Source organism: Bufo bufo, chromosome 9, assembly GCF_905171765.1.
Source record: "Bufo bufo chromosome 9, aBufBuf1.1, whole genome shotgun sequence".
NCBI lineage: Eukaryota > Metazoa > Chordata > Amphibia > Anura > Bufonidae > Bufo > Bufo bufo.
Genome location: NC_053397.1, coordinates 29,092,990 through 29,117,035, shown reverse-complemented (window position 1 = coordinate 29,117,035; position 24,046 = coordinate 29,092,990). Strand labels below are relative to the sequence as shown.

Sequence of the window (24,046 nt, the reverse complement as noted above, 5' to 3'; positions counted from 1 at the left end):
ATATATTTTGTATTAAAAGTATTTGTATTCCTAATGCTAAATTATGGCTCCTATATTTTACCAAAAAAATACATAGGGATTAGTTTAATTGTATTTTTTTTTATCTTTTATAAACGGAGGTGAAATCATACATAAAAAAAAAAATGTGGCTGATTTTGATGGAAGAAAAAAAACACTCTTGCCCACCACTGAGAAACACTCAGTCTCCTGCTGTGCATGCTGTTAGTGTTCTATAGTTCAAGTGGGTAATCTTCTAGGAGATTTGAATATGAAATGTAAGGCTGCATTAAAAGTTCTCATCAGATACCAAAAGCACAAGTGAAACAAGGGCATACACCAGCAGCAGACCGGCTTTGATAAGTGATCCTTTATAGTAATCGAAAGAGGAAAATTTTTTTTAAATTTACAGGGCCATCTGTCGGTAAGCAGTTAATTTTAATTTAGTTTTTTTTGACACTATAGAAATATTATGTCAAAATAATAAATAAATAAATGAAACACAAATGCAAAAAAAATCTATTTTCATGGTAAAAATCTAAGCCAAATATTTATTTTAATTTTATAGTCAAAATCAAAAGTAAAATCCCCTATACCCATGAAATCTATTTAACTTTTTGAACGTTTTGACACAGGAATCCAATTAAACAAAGGATTTACGTACAGTACAAAAAACAGAGACACAACATAAGTTTCCTGACCTGAATATTAGTGGCGGTCATGTGATGTTTGAACATATTCATGAAAACAACAAATACGATATTTTTTAACATGAAAAATTGTAATTTAATAATGGTTATATAAGTGAAATATGTAATTTAAGGCAAAATAACATTTATTGGTATTGTTGTATGGAAGTGTATTTACTGTTTTTTTTTTATTGTATGCTATACAGATGTAGCAATTCTAAACTTGAGTGTGATATCACATCACAGCCACTGAAAGTTATTGAAGTCAATTAAAAGTTTGTTGCCATTGTTGACTTAACTTGTTAAGAATCAAAATGAGGATTGCTACATCTGTATTTGTCTTAATTTAGATTTTTTTTCCCCAGGCTGCAGGTTCTGCTTTAAAGGTAGTATTTTATAAAGGAGCAGTATAATAAATCACTTGCATGTGTGGTTCTGTGTGTATGTGCCTTTAAAAAAATATATATAACCCATGTATTAGGTGAGTTGGAATTAACTTTTTAGTATTGGCTAACAAAACCAAAATTGTGTCGGCCATATTTTTATGTCAGTCACGGCAACAGGAAAGAACTGCGCACTGCACACATTCAAAAATCTAGAGGCCCAAAATAAACACACGCACGCAAACACACAAACATATGTGCTCCAAGCATGCATTTTTTATAATTTAGAAAAAAAATATATCAGGAATATTTTATTATGATGCACAGTTTTTATTATTATATCTATTTTAATACTACATTATTTATGCTAAATTATTCCTAAACATTGTTCTTTATGTTTTCAGAAAAACATGCTTTTTCTTAAATTCATCACCATATTTTTATGTATACTATAAAAACAACAGTTAAAAAAAATTATGAGTATGATAATGATATTATACATTGATTAGTCTACTATCTGTAAAGAGAATTTTAAATATGAAAACATTTTATTTTCTAAATTGAAAAATATTAACAAAAGTATGTGCTAGTGGGCCTCCAACAAAAAAATCTATAAATCCCAATGACATGTTTTGAAAGTCTTATTGGTGCCAATATGCACTTTTCATTGCCATTGCCAAAACGTATTATGCAACTTAAAAATATACTAATAATTTTAAAAATAATAAATAAAACCCTAAAAAAATGCTTAAAAATAATTTGTTGAATTTCAAGAATTCATCTAGAAATAATGCTTTATCATTAGTTACAGAACTGTAGATGGATATACTCTGTACCGAATGGCAACAGAATAATCATCGGCATAAAATAACAACAACAGCATAATAATACAGAGCATAAAAGTCATTGAATATGTTTTATGCAAAATTGTTCATATTTAATGAGCAGATAATTCAAAAATACAGTTCATGGGAACATATGTCAAAAGTAGCATGCTTTTTTTGTGATTTGCGCACATTTTGTTCATGCTATTATTGTGGAATGTTATAATTGGGTTTCATGCTTTTTGGCGCAGGAAGACAAGCCAGATAATGCAAGGTTATGGCAGGCCTCCAGATGCCGAAATGCCTGAAACGTCAAAAAGTTAATGTAGCAGATACGAGTTGATCATACAAGAAAAACATAGCAGTGAACTGAATGGAGTGTTAAAAGATTTATGTCAAGCAGAACAAACAATCGTCAAGATCTCACAAGGAAACGAATGGTGCAAAGTGCCGAGATTTCAATCCAAGAAGTCCATTCATTCGTTCTCTCATTCATCCTTTCCCTTTTTTTTTTTTCTTAAAAAATATAGTTTTTTGGTTTACTAAAAAAAATAGCAACCTCCAGCATGTTATCATATTGCAGCATTGCTTTGCTGGAGTCCTATTCAGACACCCCAAAAAAAGAATATTGTATCTGCTTGAAGAAGGATAAGATTCTGCCTGCTATCCAAGGGGAATGTAAGCAAAATAAAGGAGAGAAAGAAAGAAGGAAGGATAAGGAGTATTGTATTCATGGTCAGGAGGGACGTCACCTGCTCCATCTCATATTGCATTCAAAATACTCCAAATACATATTTGCCAACTCTCATGACAAGTCTAACGCCCTTGTGGTTATTGAAACATAAAATTAGAGAAATAAGTGATAAGAAACAAACCAAACATCCATAACCTCAACAACTCAACTGGACTATAAGAGAAACGAGAAAAATAAAATAGGGTTAACAGATCATCCACTGATATTGAAATAGCATTGTAGCATTCTACATTAAAGGCACTCAACCACCATCTTGGGATTTTTCAATCTTCTCTCTAAATAATCAGTATATTGCCTACATATGCTGACAAGCAATTTGCTTAAAATTTGATTTGGATTCAATTCGGCTGAATTAGTTAATGCATTTGATTAGTGTCCAGCTCCAATTTGTGTATGGCACTACGAAGTCTTCTAGGACTAATATGTTTTCTTTATTTTTTTTTTATAATTATTTTTCTCTCATACTCTCTGAACTTTGCCCCAATTCAATCACCAAAAATCCAGATTTGGATGCAGATCAAATTTTACCAAAATTTGAGGCAAATTCAATTTGTTTAGAATTGATTACCTCATTTCTGTTAGTAAGCCATTACATTTAAACTTTTTGAAGAATCAATTGCCTAAATTTTTATCATGGTATCAACTATATTGTTTTGTTAAAGGTTGTGTATTTTATTGTATGTTTAAAGGGAACCTGTGGCCAGGAAAATGCAGTGCAATCAGCCAGCAGCATTCTATAGAGCAAGGGGAGCTGAACGGATTGATATGTAATTTTATAACAAAAAAATCTGTATAATTTTATTTAATTCATTTAAATTTCTGTTCATTCTCAGCTTCACAGTCAAGGAGGCGGTCCTATCAGTGATTGAGAGCTCTCTCTGTATACACAGTCAGAGGGAAGGCTGTCAATCATTGATAGGACCGCCTCTTGGACTTCAAAGCCAAGAATGAGCAAGCATATAAATGAATAAATTACAAATTATACTCGAATGTTTTCCATAACACAATATATCACTGTGCTCAGCTCCTTCAGCTCAGACACCATGTTCAATGTGACAGTTTCCCTTTAAGCCAAGAGGAGAAAGGGATAAGATTGCATTCTAGTTTTGAAAATGTCCGGATAGAATTAGAATTCTATTTGGATCCTTAATTTCTATTTTGACACAGTTGGAAAGGTATTAACATACATACAGTATATATTTTTTAAAGATATACTGCACAAAGATAATACTGTAAATGTAGACTGGAAAACGTCTCAATGATTTTGTCATCAACCGCTTTGCAGCCAGTGTAAGAGTAGCTTGATTTTTCCCCTTACCTTTGCAATGTCTTTTTTGTCAGTTACATCGAGGAACATTCTATGAAATCACTTACTTCTAAATTAAATTAGGGTTTGAACTACCAGCGTGCCACAAAAAGCAAAACATACATTAGTTTCCACTGAGATAGACGTCTCATGGGCAGATTTTCTGAAGCAGAAAAAAAAATCCAGTATGGAATAGCAGTGCGTGTAGGAAACATTTCATAAAAGCATTTTCTGGTTCTAAATGAGAGAATTTAAAAAATTGTTTCTTAAATTTATAACAGGAGATTAAATATTAGAGATTAAAAAAGAAAAAGTATATATATTTCAATAGGAACGCTACTATTAACTTCTTACGGCCTACGACTAGAAATGTAAAAAATACATAAAAAATGCAAGTGGCATATTGGATATTTTTAACATCCGGAAACAGCTGATGTACCTCTTATATGGTTCTGATGTATGGCTCGGGAATTAGATAAAAATTCTGGCAACATATCTGGACCATCTGATGCCAGATAACTGGAATTTTAGAGGCCATTTCACAATTTTTTAAGACCATGTGAATAAAAAATTAGCACTTTTTTTGCTATTGAGGTTTGGATGTGAGAGGTTAGCAGGACAGGAGGTCATGGATTTTTTTTGTAATAGGTTAGTGTGTCCTGTTGGGACACTTTTTTAAGTACTCACTCTGGAGGGCCCTGCATTTTAATAACTATAGGAACTTTGTAATGCTTCATTTCACCCATGGTGGCCCTGCTGGGGAACTGAACATCTTCTTCCTGGTTCTCCCACAGATTCCTTATGATCACTGGGGGGTAGTAGTGGAAAACGCTGTCATCATTGGATTCTTCTAGTGAAAAGGTAATATTCAAAGTGGGGAACCCCTTTAAGGCTATGCTTTTCGAAGCTCTGAACATAAGATTTAATGGTAAAAAATGTTGCATGCAGGTCTATTTTTGCTGCCAACAAAAGGGATACCACAAACCAGAAAGAGCCCATTATAAGTCAGAGGGGTCTGTTGGTTTCTATTATTAATTAAAACCACAATGCAAGTGTAAACACAGCCTAAGAAAAGCTTGGCAACAGGAATATTATACAGCAGTAACCATTAAACTTTTGTAGTAGGGTTAATGTGCCTTTAATGCTATGTTCCTGACTAACTGTTGCACATTACAGGCATTTATGTGAACTCATCCATGCCACCCATCGAAACCACCAATGACATTGAAAGACAAACCATTCAACAAAAATATAAAATAATATGTGGTAGAAAATGAAAAATTGCATTTTCCTGTTGCAGTGCAAGATGATCTGGTCACAAGCATTTTGCAATCCATGAGATCAAATAAAAAAATAAAAATAAATTGAAATTAACTTTGCTGGTATTAGGCCTTAGAAAATACATACACACAAAAATAGGGAAAATAAAAATAAAATAAATAAAATAAAATCTTGATCAAGAGCATCCTGCGATGCTAGAGTACAAGCCAAGGAGAGAAGGCAATTATGCAAACATCACATGCATCCTAATTTCAGTATGGAAACTTACAAGTCAAACCTAGATTTAGGAAAACATGAATAATTTGACTACAAATCTAAACATGAGAAAGGTTTAGAAGAAAAAAAAAAGCACACTGCATGTGTCAGATAATCTGGTCAGATTATCTGAGCTGTGCCATCTATAGGGAAGCACTTACCCTTCAGTCCAGCTAGAAGTTTGCAGGGTAAGAAGAAACAAACCAGAACAACATAAAGACTCAGGAAAGCAGACAGGGGCCCCAGTTTAGCAAGTTAAGTTACTAGGGTTCAGGCAAAGATTGAAAAAGAAAACCTTCAGAAAACTTTTTGAATTTCTAGTCAACTTTTAGATTTTTTTTTTAAATTGTATTTTTTTTTTACATCATGAAAACATATCTATGTTAAAAGTGCCCGATCATTCCATATAGGTAAAAAAAAGGCATCAGAAGATAAGAGGATCAAACATGAATGTGAAAATCAAGTTATAGAGCATTTTATTTGAATCGAAAAAAATATATATATATTTTATTTTTCAATGATATTTTTGGGCATGTGTTTGATTGAATGTTCTACTGCGACAGACAGGACAGACAGTAGGTGCTTGCAGACAGGTGGTCACTTTTATGAAGCTAACGGTAGGCAATAGGCTAGCGTGTTTTTTTAAATGACATCCCATAGTGTGTCATGGATATCATTTTTCCCAAAAAAAATAATATTTTAGATATACAGATAGATAAAAGACACAAGACAGAAAATAAAAAGAAGTAGGGGAGGCATTAGACTGATTCTCAATTAGCCAAATAAAAGTGATTTGTGGAATCACACAAATGAATGAATAGCAGGGTCTAGTTTTGAGATTTTAAATGCCAAAAATGATGTCCACCCTAAATTTCAGAGCTGCCTCTTGATATTCATTTTAACTCGAGTCATGAAAAATCTTGGTTGACCGGAGGATGGATGCACAATTTGACGCTAGGCATCTCTTACAGTCTATGTACCCCTCTTGTTCCCCATAGACAGCTCTGAAAGAGAGAGTGAACCATGTCTTTCTCTGCAATATAACACATGTTGAAATGCTCGGGGGCTGGGTTCTAGGAGAGAAGCTTGTCTATGGTTCTAGGTTTCTCTAAACACGAAAAGATATATACTAGACGGAGATAAGGAGAAGGAAATTCTAGTTTTAGAGACAAATAAAATAACATTGATTTCACCTTACCTGTCTGAAAGGAAAGAAAAAGTTAAGCATCTTAAAATGCAATACTGGATTTCAGTTTTTTTTTACATTTTTGGGAATTCCTTCCAGTACAATTGAACGTGCCATACAGGCAGGAGCAATGGAGCCTAGACAGAAAGGATCCCATGTCAGGTTGGAATCATCATGCTTTCTCCCCATTTTCAAACAAGGTACAACAAATTTAGCAACATAAGAAAGGAGGAAGGTCATCAGGAGATATTAGAAGGGAGTTGTCCTGGCAAGGGCATTTGTACTCAAGGGCACCTCCTACAACCCATGAAGAGGTGTGAGATGTCCCAACTCTGATTAGTCAAAGGAATTAGTCTATCCAAAGGACCCAAGTATCATACTAGTCTGAAATTGAATGGGGGTGTGGCTCTCTCAATATGGGGTGCAGAGGTGTTGGTGATAAGCAGCATCAGGATAGGTGACTGGCCATTTTATTTATTTTTTTGCTATATACAACCATAACTCTGCAAGCTATTTAACTATGAACACATGGGCTATTGACTGATGGTGAAAGGTTTTTCTAACTTGTCTGATTTGGAGGGTGCCCGGAGTTATACCACCATAGATCAAAGAGCCTATTCTAAGGATGGCCCATCGATATTAAAGCCTTGAATAGCCCTTTAAGTATCTTTTCATTAGGAATATTTGGAAGAATATAACAGCTTACTTTGTTATGTAGACTCTTCCTAAAAATAATGCAGTTTTAAGATTACAACTACGGTTAAAGTTACACGCGGTGGATTGGCGGGTGCAGGTCTGAGATGGCAAATCCACAGCAAATTGCAGTACAGTGCATGTGAATGGGGTGTTTAAACTCCATCCACAAGAAGCGGAAAAACAAGTATGGTGGATTTACTAAAACAGAGAAAGATCATGGACCTTTGTAAAAAACATGGTGAAATCTGCAGCAAAAACAAGTACATACAGATTTTGCTGTAAAATCTCTGCAATATATTCGGCAGAAAGATTCTTCCTAAGAGATTTTTAACCTAAGGGAAATTCTATAAGAGGAAAAGTCCTGCTCTGCTAATTCCTATCTATGTACTATAACCTATTAGGGAATATGGATGTAATTGAGGGGCTCACCTGCTCTTAAAACTCCACTATTAAATGGGTATTCTGGGACTTAAATATTGGTGCGTAGAGATGAGCAAATCGAATCCCACGAAGTGGAATTCGATCCGAATTTCAGGATAAATTCGATTCGCCTAGAAGCCGAATTTCCTCGTGCTTCATGTTAGCGAATCGATTTACCCTGAAATAGTATAAAAAAACTAAAAAGTTCAAACTTACCTCCTCCATTTGCTTGCGATGGGCCGTGATGATGTAATCTTGCGCCACACACGATTTTGGCTGAGATCTTCAAGCAAGATGGCGGCGGCCGGCCGGCCCGTCGCGAGCAAATGGAGGCAGTAAGTTTGATTAAATTTTTTTATTGTTAATTTTACACTCCGATGCCGCGATCATGTATAAACGTGGCATTTGAGGGGTACAATTACGGGGGCGGAGCTATCGCAGCTCCCTGTCATTGCACCCGCTACTTACAAAAAAAATGCGCTTCGTGACAAAGTAATTCGTTACGAAGCGAATTTTTATGTGAAATTCGGCGAATAAGCCGAATCGAACTTTTAAGAAATTCGCTCATCTCCATTGATGATGACTATAGTTGAGCGAATCGAAGTATCCGAGGTAAACTTCGATCCGAATTTTAGGTAAAATTTGATTTGCCTTGAAGCCGAATTTCCTCACACTTCGTGGTAACAGATCAATTTTCCATGAAATGACAGTAAAAACATAAAAAGACATACTCACCTCATCTATTTGCACGCAAAGAGGCCGCCAAGACAATCTTGATTAAAGATACCGCTCCAAATCTCACATGCAGTGACGTATGATGTCACCACGCCGACCAGCGTAATAGGACATCATTATGTCACGGTGTGAGATTTTGCGTGGTATCTTCAATCAAGATGGTCGAGGCGGCCTCTATGCAATCAAATGGATAAGGTGAGTATTTTTTTTTACTAGATTAACCCCTGAAAGACCTGAATGTTAATCTCAGATGCCACGATGGGGGATGAATATTCAGATATAGTCAGATATTGATGACCTATACTAAGGATAGATCATCAACTTTCAATTCCTTAAAAACCCCTTTAACTAGAGCAGATTTCCTTCTGGAGAAACAGTACTACAGATTTTAGTAAATAAGTGTAATAATTCCTTTCTACTAGTCTTGAACCTGTTCAGAGCTACTTCTCCTTTATGTTTATTCAACCCTGATATAGTCATTGACCTATACCAACATGTATTGTAAAGTACAGAGCTGGAATCTGATTGGTTGTGTCTTCATTCTATGTACGTCTTAGAAATCCTGCCCGTTTGTCTTGGAAACAGACAACGGTTTGTCTCAACTCCGCTGACAGACATGTGACCAAGCTTAGTGCTGTGTCATCTGAGCTCCCACAATGCATTTCTCTCTGATGATAGGAATGAGACCGTAGAAAAAGCTTGAGTGGCACTACGTGACTGTCATGACAGTCTTATACTGATAGCGTCACAAATGCAAACCAAAGCATATATAGTGAATCATCCGGTGGTGCTCTGCATTGACAGGCAATATCTTCAAGAAACCAGTGCACAAGAAAAAGGAAATTGTGGCACTCACCTTCGGATGTAAAAAACGTTCTTTATTCTTCCATTGATAAAAAATGGGTCAGCGGGACAGACAACATAGAATGCACATGTAAAAAATCGGCAACAGCCGTTTCGCACTTGTATGCGCTTCCTCTGGCCTCGGTCTGGCTGAGGTCAGAGGAAGCGCATGCAAGCGCGAAACGGCTGTTGCCGATTTATTTACATGTGCATTCTATGTTGTCTGTCCCGCTGACCCATTTTTTATCAATGGAGGAATAAAGAAAGTTTTTTACATCCGAAGGTGAGTGCCGCAATTTCCTTTCTCTTGTGCACTGGTCTCTGATGATAGGGTTTGGGAATTAGCTTTGTACAGGAACGAAGATAAAAAAAAACAATGTATCCAGATACACGCTGCAAAGTATTACCGTAGTTTTTAGCATTTACTTTGATTGAAATCTATGCAATGAAAGTAGGAGATAATGGAGGGGGGGGGGGGTTGTTTGTAAAATTGTTAAATGCAATTAAACTGTCCTTTTCTTGTATAGGATTTTAAATTGTGTTAGTAAACTACACCCATGACTAAGTCCGGGTGGCACTTTCCAGCATCAGTGGAGAAGAAGATTTCATGGCACCAGAAGAATACAGGCACTTTCACCTAATTGGAGGTCGGGTCATAAGAGCGGGCAGTGTTTGGAGAACAGGGCGTGAGAAGGAGAAGGCTGCAAGTCAGTGTGTGGACCTGGACATCGCTGAACTAAGTTAACTCTCTGACTGCCAAACCAAAGTCAATCAAGACTATGAAATATTATAGAGCAGATCATGGGTTAATGAAAGAGGGGGGGGGGGGGTTGACAGACTGAATCCAGAAGATTATAGACAAGAAAAATATCAGAAAAACTAAAATGAAAAAAGAAGTAACACTTGTATGGAAAGGAGTTAGTGACTTAATATATAACCATAAATGTTAAGAAAATGAAGCTGCCATGATGTTTGCCCAGATGAGATATCTTAGTCATAGGGATGGCTTGTATAGTAATAGTGCCCCCAGTGGTCAGATCATGTTAGTGCGGCTAGGAATACTAATTGGACAATTCCAGCTTCCTCCGTTCGTTGGTTGGCCTCTTTTTCCATGCAATGATCAATCAGGCATTATTGTCACTATTGTCACATGTGCTTTTTTAAGTGACATAGTCCAAAGTACAATAAGTCTGCATGCAGAGTGTGCTGCATGAGTGTACCCGTATATATATATTGTGGGGTTTCGCTCTGGTAGATGGGGTAAGCGGGCGCAGTACAGAGGCAAAATGCAAGTTCTTAACTCAAAATGTCAGTGTTTATTCACACTTGAGGCAATTGCACAAAACAGCAGGTAACTTTGCAGTCTTGGTGTTAATTCACACACAATGGAAAGTTCATATAACACAAGTCACCTTGTTGGCAGTTCTGCCTCCAGTAGTCCACAGCAGGCTTTAGGGGGCCTGTTTCCCCAGCGTGCAGCTCTCAGACCTCCAGCACGGCACAAAGCATCAGATCCCAAAAACAGAGACATCTCTACTGAGCCCAGCTGCCTATTTAAGGACATCCAGGTGCTGCCAAAACACGGACCGGCGCTTAAAAACCGGTCTGGTATTTGACCTCACCTGGCTGGAAATCAGCCCAGCCGCACATGCTGGGAGGAAAATACCTGCCTTGCCAGACAAAACCCCTCACTGTGTCACAATATATATATATATATATAATCCAAAGAATGCGAGCAGCACAGCATAAAGTTGTAGAGGGGTGCCAGCAGTTGTGGAACGATCCAACCTCCAAAAAATGCAAAAGAATAAATTCCACGGCACTTCCAAAAGTATATCAAATAAAGTGTATTTCAATCACCAAACTGCAACATTTTAGTCCTCTCGCTGGGACTTTTCTCAAGCAGTGCTTGAGAAAAGTCCCAGTGAGAGGACTGAAACATTTCGGTTTGGTGATTGAAATACACTTTATTTGATATACTTTTGGAAGTGCCGTGGAATTTTTCATATATATATATTTATGTATTTATATATATAATATATTTATTTATAAAAGAATACTGAATAAAAAGCTAACAGCCCTCTTCCAACCAAATATAAAGGAATTGCCCTAAAACAGATAAAATATTATATATTAGCAGGGACGTATTAATAACATTCCTGTTTTGGGGTGCTGTCCAAGTGTACAGCGAACAGCACCAGGACCGAACACTGGCCCATTAAAATCAATGGGTCAGTTTACGAATCATTTTATAATGGGTGAATGGGACAGCAAAAAAAATCGACCACACAATTATGCCATCTATGTGCGACCCATTTAAAAACCAGCCTAGAACATGGACCATAGAGGGGCAGTGTACCCCAAAAGTGATGCTCTCTGCAAAGGAAAGAGTTAGCAAGCTAATGAGGTCAATAAGCCTAATAGCAGCAGTACTTGCATGCATCATTTACACTTTTTAACTTTAAAAGGGTTCTCCGGGAATGATTTAAAATGGCCAACACCATCCAAAACTGTGAAGAGGACAAGTTACAACCAGCTACATAGGTGGGTGAGGGAGCAGGGCCTTACTACACATCACACTACTCTATGACGTGATCCTGCCTACGATATGCCATCATGGCTGAGCAGCCTGACAGAAAATGTCACCAATATGTAGTATATGCTGGTATGATAGTGTGTAATGAGGCCCTGAGCCCTCACCACCCTAGACAGCTCTGCAAGTAGAGTCAAGCAGTCCTCCTTACATTCTAGGATGGGTTGCTAGCAGCCATATAAAGTTATTCCAGGAGAGCCCCTATAATTTCCAGAGCATACAGTAGTTGGCCGTACACATTTAATAGGTGTCAGCCGAACGATCGTGTGGGATCTCTCCTGACTCCCCCCATACACGTTCTGTTCAGGTCATCATGTATGTGTTGTCAACATGGAGATAGCTATTCCAGACACTTCTGGCATTACATTCTCTCCGGGGAGAAAAAAGGATGGGGTAAAAACAATTCAGTTCACCCAGTTCTTCTCACACCCCTCCCCTCAACAGAATTTGTCAGATGGGAGCTTCCCATATACAGTAGGCCTCATGCACAAACCCATAGTGGGGCCCGCAAGCAGCCCACAAATAGGTCCGCAATCCGGAAGGACCGGTGCGAAACCGAGGCCTTCGCACAGCTAAAAAAATGTAACTTGTTCTATTTTTTACGGTACGAACGGATCACAGACCCATTCAAGTTGTGGCAGGTGGATGGTGCCCATGCATTGGGGACCACAAATTGCGGTCCCCAGTGCACAGAACGGCCGGAACAAGTTTGTGTGCATGAGCTCCTAGACTATCGTTCTTGGTGGATTCGGCCAACAATACTCTATGGGGGACTTTAGAGGGAGCAGTGATAAGGGGTGCAAAAGTTGCAGTCACACCTAAGCTCTGGAGCCTAGGGGGTTCAAAAGTCCCCTCTGCCCCATATAAATAGACCAGTACTATGACGTATGATAATTGGGGGCCCTAATACAGATTTTTCGTTGGGGGCCAGAAGCTTCAGGTTATGCTTTGAGAGCTGTATTACTGGTTACTTTATTGGAAGCTTTATAATTTGCAACGTTTATCAGTCACACATAGGAAAGAAAGCACAACCTTACTAAAAGCTGTGGGCAACTAGCAACTTTAATGGAGCGACACTTTCCACTGTTTCTGCTTATTTTAGTTGTAAGTATACACCTTTCATTCTGCTGACAGACAGTAATCCTTTTAGCGTTACCTGGAGGACCTATGTGTCTGGTAAACTACCTAGTCAGGGGTGCCGGTGTGAATCGCCGTACTTAACACGTTGCTACATTTGGGAACAACTGACTCTAGAACTCGATAACAATGTGCTGTACAAAGGGAAAGACTAAGCACCTGGGTGTCACACCTTCCAGCCTCCTTCTATTCCAGCTATTCTAGCAGGCTGAGGTGTCATCGGCGGATGTACAAGCTGTAAATGGGGTATATGAGTCATTAGGAAAATTCTGTGGAAATTGAAATGAAGAGCATTAGCCATCACGGAGAAGAATGGCTCAATCCAGTATTGCACTTTCAGATTAACAACATATTACACCATCAGATTATAGTCAATTTCTGAGTTATCCTGCTTGAAATGCAACTGCAATAGATAAGAAATGTGAAATCATTGACGGTTACTGTATACAGTATATGACGGACAAAATGTTTCAGTGCCATTACAGTGCCTGTTGAATTGGCTAATTTCGGTTAATAGGCTTAACATGAGATCAGCCATGCATTACCCATTGGTGCTGTTAGCCAGAGGTGTAGATATGGGTGGCAGAGGTGCTTGAGTGGGTCAAAGACCTCTCTGTCACATAAGTAGACCCCTCCTTCCCCTCCCATCATATCTACTATGTATTTTATAAATGTTTTATTTAGGTTGTCTGGGACTCATAATCTACTTTGGTCACCAAATAGTGGAGGACAAGGGGGTTTCCCAGTAATGTTATATGGCCTATCTGCAGAAAAGTTGACAAAGGATAATTGCTGCCCCACCATTGATTATCTGTAGGACTAACGGAGACAACTGAGAGCTGTTCTCCACTATTTCTGTCAATCCTAAAGACAATAAATGGAATGGGAATGCGCATGAGCAGTAATCTACTCAAACTGGGACAAAAGACCCCTTTTCTTGGAATCGTGAAGGCCTCTGTTAACCATATATTTATCACCAAACCTATGGATAGGTGATAAATGTTGGTCTAGATGAGTATGGCAGGGATTGGCTGGGGTTTAGATAAGAAGAAAGTGCCTATAAAAGTGATATAATCCTTAACTCACCTTGATTGGTGTTTTTTTTATGTTACCCATCCTGTAATTAAGGCTGTAGCTACAGGGGTGATGAGGTGATGCTTTCAGAGCTTGTGCCCCATGTGCTTGGTGGCAACACGGTACCCTTTCCCTGTGCCAGGGCTATGGTAGCAAACCAAATCATTGCCCTAGGTGAAGGAAAGTCCAGCTCCAAATCCACTATATGTTCTGTTGTTTTACCACTTTACTTCACAATGTTTCCTCTAAGCTTCCCTTGTCCTCCTCCCATGCTTCCTTTTGTCTGTGTGAAAGTGAACTAATACATGCTTGATTGTCATAGGGCTTGTATTGTAAGTGTATATATACTGGTGACTCTTACACACTGTAAAAAAGAACATATAACTGCTTTTGGAGAGAGATGAAACCGTCCTGGTTGGTCCACCCCTTTGCTACAGGGTGTCAAGGACCTTTGCAGGACTCACCTCTCCAGTGGAACTCTATTGCTAACAATGGTGGTGGGGAATTGGCCTAAGGGTCATGGAAATATTGGGAAGGGAAACTAAAACCATGACCTTCGAGTAGGAACTCATTTTGTTCTTTGCAATGGGACTTTCTCTCTGAGCAACTTGAGGAACCTCAGTCTCAAACATATACTAAAGGTGACCATACACATTAGATAGAAGTTAGTTGATGGTTGAACAGCAGTTGAACAAACATCTGGTAAATGTTCGTTTCACAGTCATGGCCATACACATCTTAGTCCATATTGGCCATACTGGACAGTTTTTCAAACTGGCCATATAAGTTCAATGAAACCAGGCGATGGCCAAAAGATATTTCTGGAAATGTTCTTTCAAAGAAAGATCTATGCTTCACAAACGATCTTTCTTTTCACAAAAGATCTTTCATAGTAAACATGGCTGACTTCTTTTATGATGATTATGGTCTCTCATCAGTCAGCTAAAATGATAGTTCGTTGTTAAATTCACCCAACGAATGTTCCTTTTAGTTGAAATTGTATGTTTTGATCAACTTTAGACTAATGTGTATGGGCACCTTAAAGGTAATAAACCTAGATTTGGCTATAATCTTAGATAATTATTAGAATTTAGTTATCTGATTACTGAATTGAATAAAGCAGAGCAATGCATCACTGATCTCCGAAGAAATTAACTTAAATTTAATTTTAGGAAAAATGGGGCATGAGGTATAAAGGAACAGAAAAGGAACATATGGTTAATAAACACCTCGCCTATACATATACTTACAGAACTGTGATATAGGCGCATCGAGTTGCGGTACATTTCCTCCCTTGGCGTTAAGTTTCTGGACCTGAGTCGGCGGCACAGGTTTGTGTGATTGGCCAGTCGCTCTGTACATTGCTTGGACCCACAAAATTCTATCTTGTTCATCGTCGCTCGCAAAGATCACAGTATCACCTTCTTTGACTGCATTGAAGAAGGATCGTCCTCCTTCTAAGCCTGTCAAAATATTATAAAGTGTCTAGGTAAAACATGGTGAGACACACTGAGAACTTGACTGATCCATATTGGTTCTGTATAAAGTAGATTTTATGAAAATTATTTAGTGATGAGTCCTCTGGAACCCTAACACCATCACAATCATCATATAGCGAAAAAGTCTGCAATTATATCTCCCAGCTCATTGAAGCAGGCCAGCATTCATATACTTACCTGGCTGTGGATCTGTATAGTCCACTGTGTACCCGTCCAGTTGAAGGAGCTCCTGTGGTTCTGCTTTTTTCTCTCGGTAACTGCACATGGCAAATGTGTATTGGCTGACCTGAAAGCCAAGCATCATATCGTTACTTGTTACCAACTTTACATGAGTATATGAAGAAGGTAGGAAAGCTTTTCCCAGAGACACATGTTTCATGAAGCTTCACTTTGGGGGTCCACCAAATGGGTCTTGGAGTTATCTGGTTAAGAGAACCCATTTTAAAATACACTATTATGGAATTCTACCCTAATTTTGGGTTTCCATCCTACGAGCAGCTGCAAAGAACATCTTTCTCACTGGAGAACCTGTCATGTTAATGTATTCCCAGGACATCCCACTGATTTTAATGGCCATCATGCAATGCTTCATTTCATCTGTGGTGGTGTTGCAGGAAAATCAAGCACTTGCTGCCTGGATCCCGACAGATTAGAGCTGATCACTGTTATTTTTTTGGGGACTCTTCTAACAAAAAGGGATTGTAAAGGCAAATAACCCATTTAAGAATTCTTTGAAGGTCATAGAAGATGGTTAATAATATGGGCAAATGTCTTCCATGAGGTCCTGACAATCAATGCAGCTAATAGTTTGGATTTCAGTACTGCTTGCACATGCTCACTTATAGGTAGGTACCTTCATAGAAGAACATATGGTATACTTTCCATCAAGTGGTTGGAAGGTGGACAACCTGGTTAAGGTTTTCGAATAGAATTCCCGCTACTGTTAGTGGCGGATTAAAAATGGATACATTTAAAGCATCCAATGCGGCTCCTCTTAAAACAAATTCTTGTAGTGTTTCATTTATTAACTATAGTGAAAATCCCCCCACGGCTGCATATTTGAGCTTTTTTCAGGGTGCTCGCTCCCTAACACTAACAGATGCAAGCTACTTATGTGTTAATACAAATCCTGGGTGTATTGCCGTGCAAAAACACATTTTCTTTATTTGTGATACGAAAGCAACACATGTTTGTTTAATGGAAAGCGTCATTGATACTAACACTTAGATGGCTTATATCTTATCTCTGTACATGGGAAATATGTGTGGTGTATGGCTGCATATAAATTAAGATCTGTCATCTACTCTATCATCTATCTATCTATCTCTATATGTATTTAGAATCTATCCATCTAATCTATTTCTCCAATATATATATATATATATATATATATATATACAGCGGTGTTGCTAGGGTCTGAAGACATCTGGGGCACGAGCACACGTGAAGCCACGCCCCCACCACATGAAGCCAAGCCCTCATCGCCACGGGGGGGGGGGGGGCCTCACAGTAATTATTAACCCCTTTCAGCAGTCCCCCTTTCAATGAATGGGGGTCTGCTGAAAGGGGTTAATAACTACAGTGAAGGGCCTAGCCGTCTGGACAACCCCACAGATAATCCTAACCTATGGTCAGCCTAATTTAAAATTAAGCAAACCCCCCCAACTATAAACTAATCACAGAAGTTGGAACCCATCAACCCCTCCTTGTACTTGTTCCGCTACTTGCAGGCTGCGCGGGTATGAGTTCAGAACTTCAGTCACTTTGGTCCGCAATTCTGTTCTGCGGCAACTGACCCCACGAGAACCGTGACCTCCTACGGCGGGTATGGCGGGACCACGCGGTGCAGAACAGAATTGCGGACGGAAGTGACTGAAGTTCTGAACTCATACCTGTGCAGCCTGCAAGTAGCGGAACAAGTACAAGGGGGGTTGGGGGATGATCTGTGGGATTGCCCAGAGGGCTAGGAATAGCCTAATAAAAAAGAATAATAATCCCATCAGCATAAACATTCGGGGCACTGGACAAAACATCCGGGGCTCCAGCCCCGAATGTTTTGACCTAACGACGCCCATGTATATATATACAGTCAGGTCCATAAATATTGGGACATCGACACAATTCTAAAATTTTGGGCTTTATACACCACCACAATGGATTTGAAATGAAACAAACAAGATGTGCTTTAACTGCAGACTGTCAGCTTTAATTTGAGGGTATTTACATCCAAATCAGGTGAACGGTGCAGAAATTACAACAGTTTGCATATGTGCCTCCCACTTGTTAAGGGACCAAAAGTAATGGGACAATTGGCTTCTCAGCTGTTCCATGGCCCGGTGTGTGTTATTCCCTCATTATCCCAATTACAATGGGCAGATAAAAGGTCCAGAGTTCATTTCCAGTGTGCTATTTGCATTTGGAATCTGTTGCTGTCAACTCTCAAGATGAGATCCAAAGAGCTGTCACTATCAGTGAAGCAAGCCATCATAAGGCTGAAAAAACACAACAAACCCATCAGAGAGATAGCAAAAACATTAGGTGTGGCTAAAACAACTGTTTGGAACATTCTTAAAAAGAAGGAACGCATCGGTGAGCTCAGCAACATCAAAAGACCCGGAAGACCACGGAAAACAACTGTGGTGGATGACCGAAGAATTATTTTCCTGGTGAAGAAAACAAGAACACTCTCCTGGAGGTAAGTGTATGTGTGTCAAAGTCAACAATCAAGAGAAGACTTCACCAGAGTGAATACAGAGGGTTCACCACAAGATGTAAACCATTGGTGAGCCTCAAAAACAGGAAGGCCAGATTAGAGTTTGCCAAATGACATCTAAAAAAGCCTTCACAGTTCCGGAACAACATCCTATGGACAGATGAGACCAAGATCCACTTGTACCAGAAATTAAAATAGGAAAGGATATGTTAAACACTCACTAATATATATTTATCAATGGTACAGATGTGGGATTCAGGTATAGAGCTAAAATAAACCCGCTCTACCAAACTGCCTAATTCCCCCAGAACCCAGGGCTACACAATATGTACCAATGATACTAGGCTCCAGCATCTACTGGGTATCATAATAAAACCCGACTGGCTGCAGTATCTGCTCAATGACACATGGTAACTTCTCAGTCTATCCCATAGAATGCTGGACATTCCAATCTTGCTGCTTATTCCTGCAGCTGGAGTCCAGCCAAACACCCTTCGTAGTCAGTTAAGGATGTGCATGTTAAACTACACCACAGGTCTGTCCTTACGGGTCCCTTATTACAGTATAATTACTTAAAGCCGTCAACAAATATCTGCCTTTTTGATCCCTGGTTCAATGGGGGAATTGTCTCGCCTCAAGGTCCTCCACTCCATCGGTGGGGATTAGGAGCGCTCAAAGATCATTCATCTCGCTCCTACCAGGTGATGTTGGGTGGGCGTGGCTTGTCTGGTATGGGAGGGGTTTCATGTTTAAATACCCGCAGTTTTAATTATAGTAATCCCTGACTGACTACAAAGAGCCTATATGTGTTTAGAATCTATCCATCTAATCTATTTCTCCAATATATATATATACATTCGCGAAACAGGGCAGCGCCCCTTGTATATAGCAATCCGGGTGCCAGCGTTCAACCCTTGATCCTGGATACGTATATATACAAATATGTCCACGGCACTCCTCTGTAGAGGGTGAAAAAAAGTGTATTTATTCACACATATCTCACAGCGACGTGAGCTGTGAGATGTGTAAATAAATACACTTTTTCTCACCATCTACAGAGGAGTGCTGTGGACTTTTTTGCATATATATATATATATATATATATATATATATATACACTGCTGACAACAAAATCACACAAAATAAAAAAATGGAAATCAAATTTTTTAACCCATGGAGGTCTGGATTTGGAGTCACACTCAAAATTTAAGTGGAAAAACACACTACAGGCTGATCCAACTTTGATGTAATGTCCTTAAAACAAGTCAAAATGAGGCTCAGTAGTGTGTGTGGCCTCCACGTGCCTGTATGACCTCCCTACAATGCCTGTGCATGTTCCTGATGAGGTGGCGGACGGTCTCCTGAGGGATCTCCTCCCAGACCTGGACTAAAGCATCTGCCAACTCCTGCACAGTCTGTGGTGCAACGTGACGTTGGTGGATAGAGCGAGACATGATGTCCCAGATGTGCTCAATTGGATTCAGGTCTGGGGAACGGGCGGGCCAGTCCATAGCATCAATGCCTTCGTCTTGCAGGAACTGCTGACACACTCCAGCCACATGAGGTCTAGCATTGTCTTGCATTAGGAGGAACCCAGGGCCAACCGCACCAGGATATGGTCTCACAAGGGGTCTGAGGATCTCATCTCGGTACCTAATGGCAGTCAGGCTACCTCTGGCGAGCACATGGAGGGCTGTGCGGCCCTCCAAAGAAATGCCACCCCACAACATTACTGACCCAATGCCAAACCGGTCATGCTGGAGGATGTTGCAGGCAGCAGAACGTTCTCCATGGCATCTCCAGACTCTGTCACGTCTGTCACATGTGCTCAGTGTGAACCTGCTTTCATCTGTGAAGAGCACAGGGCGCCAGTGGCGAATTTGCCAATTTTGGTGTTCTCTGGCAAATGCCAAACGTCCTGCACGGTGTTGGGCTGTAAGCACAACCCCCACCTGTGGACGTCGGGCCCTCATATCACCCTCATGGAGTCTGTTTCTGACCGTTTGAGCAGACACATGCACATTTGTGGCCTGCTGGAGGTCATTTTGCAGGGCTCTGGCAGTGCTCCTCCTGTTCCTCCTTGCACAAAGGCGGAGGTAGTGGTCCTGCTGCTGGGTTGTTGCCCTCCTACGGCCTCCTCCACGTCTCCTGATGTACTGGCCTGTCTCCTGGTAGCGCCTCCATGCTCTGGACACTACGCTGACAGACACAGCAAACCTTCTTGCCACAGCTCGCATTGATGTGCCATCCTGGATAAGCTGCACTACCTGAGCCACTTGTGTGGGTTGTAGACTCCGTCTCATGCTACCACTAGAGTGAAAGCACCGCCAGCATTCAAAAGTGACCAAAACATCAGCCAGGAAGCATAGGAACTGAGAAGTGGTCAGGTCACCACCTGCAGAACCACTCCTTTATTGGGGGTGTCTTGCTAATTGCCTATAATTTCCACCTGTTGTCTATCCCATTTGCACAACAGCATGGGAAATTGATTGTCACTTAGTGTTGCTTCCTAAGTGGACAGTTTGATTTCACAGAAGTGTGATTGACTTGGAGTTACATTGTGTTGTTTAAGTGTTCCCTTTATTTTTTTGAGCAGTGTATATATATATATATATATATATATATATATATATATATATATGTTTTATCTATCTATCTATCTATCTATCTATCTATCTATCATCTATCCATGGGCATAACTATAGCCATTGGCACTTATTATGGGGCATAACAATATGGTGGCTTTTTGCTATAATCTGCGTTTTCTGACGTAGGATGCTACGACACACAGCTTTAATTAATGATACTTATGCTGCTGATTGAATTTTCTTACACTAGGTGGTGGGGGCCCCATCTCATTTTGCTACGGGGCCCTATGAATTATACTTATATCTTTCTAATATCTATCTATCTAGAAGAAAATTCCACGGCACTCCCGGAGTTGTGATTAAAAATAGTGTTCTTTATTCACCAGCGCCACGTTTCAGTTCTCTCACTGGGACTTTTCTCAAGCAGTGATGTTCAGTGAGAGAACTGAAACGTGGCGCTGGAGAATAAAGAACACTATTTTTAATCACAACTCCGGGAGTGCCGTGGAATTTTCTTCTTTATGAAACTTTTGGATACGGGATTGTCTCCATAGCCGCAGCCACACCATTTACTATTTTTCTGCTGTGCTGCTTTAATTTGTTTTTGTTCTATCTATCTATCTATCTATCTATCTATCTATCTATCTATCTATCTCATATCTATCTATCTATCTAAGTCAGGCATCCTCAAACTGCGGCCCTCCAGCTGTTGTATAACTACAACTCCCACAATGCCCTGCTGTAGGCTGATACCTGTAGGCTGTTCGGGCATGCTGGGAGTTGTAGTTTTGCAACAGCTGGAGGGCCGCAGGTTGAGGATGCCTGATCTATGGTATCTATCTTTCTATCTATTGATCTATCTATCTACACTATCTCATATCTATCTATCCATTGATCCATCTGCCTCATATCTATCTATCAATTTATTATCTATCTATCTATCTATCTATCTATCTATCTATCTATCTCATATCTATCATCTATCTATCTATCTATTATTTATTATCTATCTATCTATCTATTATCTATCTATCTATCTATCTATCTATCTATCATCTATCTATCTATCTATCTATCTATTATCTATCTATCTATCTATCTATCTATCTATCTATCTATCTATCTATCTAGCTAGTCTTACTTGACTTCTTCTCCCCAGTCTTTCAGTCTGATGATAAGGGTGACCTGACCCCCGACCTCAGGTTCTCTCTGTGCCTTTCTATTCATGGCGGACCCTGAGGACTGCTATCCTCTCACAGCCGTTACAATGTCTTCATTCTATGGCACCTGGTTTATTGCAGTTTATTATTAGTTATTGATACAAGTAGCATTATTATTAGTAGTAACATTTATTATTACCAGTAATATTCACATCTAAATCCAAGAAGCGCTGAAGACTCATCATTCACATGAGACAAGCTCAGGAGTGACAACCTTGTCACAAACAATGCCAGTTTGACTAGTAGGTGCCAGTCATATGAAGGCAAAGCCGACTGATCCCTGCCGAGGCTGTCATCGGTGCTGTAAATGGCAGCTTTCACTCCTGTGCGTTACCATTTTCCTGACACGATACATTCAATGTCAGGGAGATGACGGCAGCCCCGTTGGCTGCAGGGTCTGTGTCAGGCTCTAGAATGGCCTCCAGGAAGCAGCCAGGCTCCATCAAAACGCAGCTTGAATTTAGCATTTTCAAAATCTGGAAGGAGACTGTTAGAAAGCAAAGGATTCTCCGAGCCGCGGGCCAGGAACTTACAGGGAAATTTACTGTCAAATTATTTCAAATGACTTTGTTAAGGTTGTGTCACGTCTCGCCTTCCTTACATCATTTTATTTGTTTGGACGTTTTTTTGACCCCTGGAATAAACCTTAGGATTTTGGACATTTGTTTAAAATACTTATGTGCCGATGTGTCTTATGTTTTTTTTTTTGGGGGGCGAAATGAAATGCAAATTCGGATCTCGAGAGGGATGAAGGATATTATGTTAGACATAATGGATTCCGGAAGACAGGACAGCGCCAGCATCTGATAATTAACGGCAGCGCGCGTTTCTGCATGATATGTAAAACGTGCTCATTTTACAAACCATTGGGTCCATTAAGTAGATGGCGCCCTCTAGTGTTAAGACATGGTAAAGGATTAATAATGTGTCAATTTGGGGAATGCAATATCTCCAGAGCGCCTTAAATTGCGTGAGGAGTCCTATAGGCTGGGAAATGCTCCTCTGGAATTCTGGGAAGAAAGTACGAGTCCTATGGGAGAATATACCCGTGCATAGGCAAGCACAAGCATCTGACTATAACAGGGGCCAAATTGGGGTGTTCCTGGTATAGAGTAGCTATTACTAGAGATGAGCGAAGTATTGGAAAATTCCATTCGCCTGCTTTGCCGAATTTTGCAAAACAATTTGCTTCATAAAGAATGACTTTGTCACGATGTGCATTTCTTTGTAAGTAGCGAGTGCAATGACAGCGATCGGCGATTGTGCCGCCCCTGTCATTGTACCCCTCAGATGTCGTGTTCATACATGATCGCGGCATCTGACAGCAATAATCAGGTGTAAATTTAAAAAATTATGAAAAAAAAAATACTTAACCCCATCCAGAGCCGGGTGCCACCATCTCAATTGAAGATCTAGCATGACATCTAACGCGGCCCGTGATGACGTCACCACGTCAGCCAGCGTGATGACGTCATACGTCACCGAGCACGGGATTTCGTCAAGATGGCGGCGTCTGGCTCTTCGCGCTGAAATGGAGGAGGTAAGTATGATTTTTTTCATTATTTTTTTCATTATTTTTTTTTTTTTTACACCATTTCAGGTCAAATTTATTAATTACCACAAAGCACAAGGAAATTCGGCTTTGAGGCAAATCTAATTTTCTCTGAAATTCGGATCAAATTCCACTTCATGGAGTTCGATTCACTCAACACTAGCTATTACCAATGATGAGCGGCAGGGGCAATATTCGAATTTGCAATATTTCGCAAATATTTGGGCAAATATCCGTCATATATTCGCGAATTCGAGAATTTGTGATCTCTAGTCATTATTTTCTTAATTGCGAAAACCAG

At 39.6% G+C, this 24,046-nt stretch overlaps 1 protein-coding gene across 7 annotated transcripts in view; it reads right to left on the bottom strand.

Moving 5' to 3' along the window:
• The window catches only part of CADPS (calcium dependent secretion activator), a 434,676-nt gene that overhangs the window by 183,830 nt on the left and 226,800 nt on the right, over positions 1-24,046 (bottom strand). For 6 of the 7 annotated variants that reach the window (XM_040407754.1, XM_040407751.1, XM_040407753.1 and 3 more), the window contains exons 10-11: positions 15,850-15,958; positions 15,424-15,636 (exon numbers count right to left, since the gene is read on the bottom strand). In XM_040407754.1, coding sequence (XP_040263688.1) covers positions 15,424-15,636; positions 15,850-15,958 — 322 coding nt within the window. Of the gene's footprint in view, positions 1-5,650; positions 5,663-15,423; positions 15,637-15,849; positions 15,959-24,046 lie in introns of all 7 variants that reach the window. The other variant, XM_040407750.1, reaches the window with a different exon arrangement.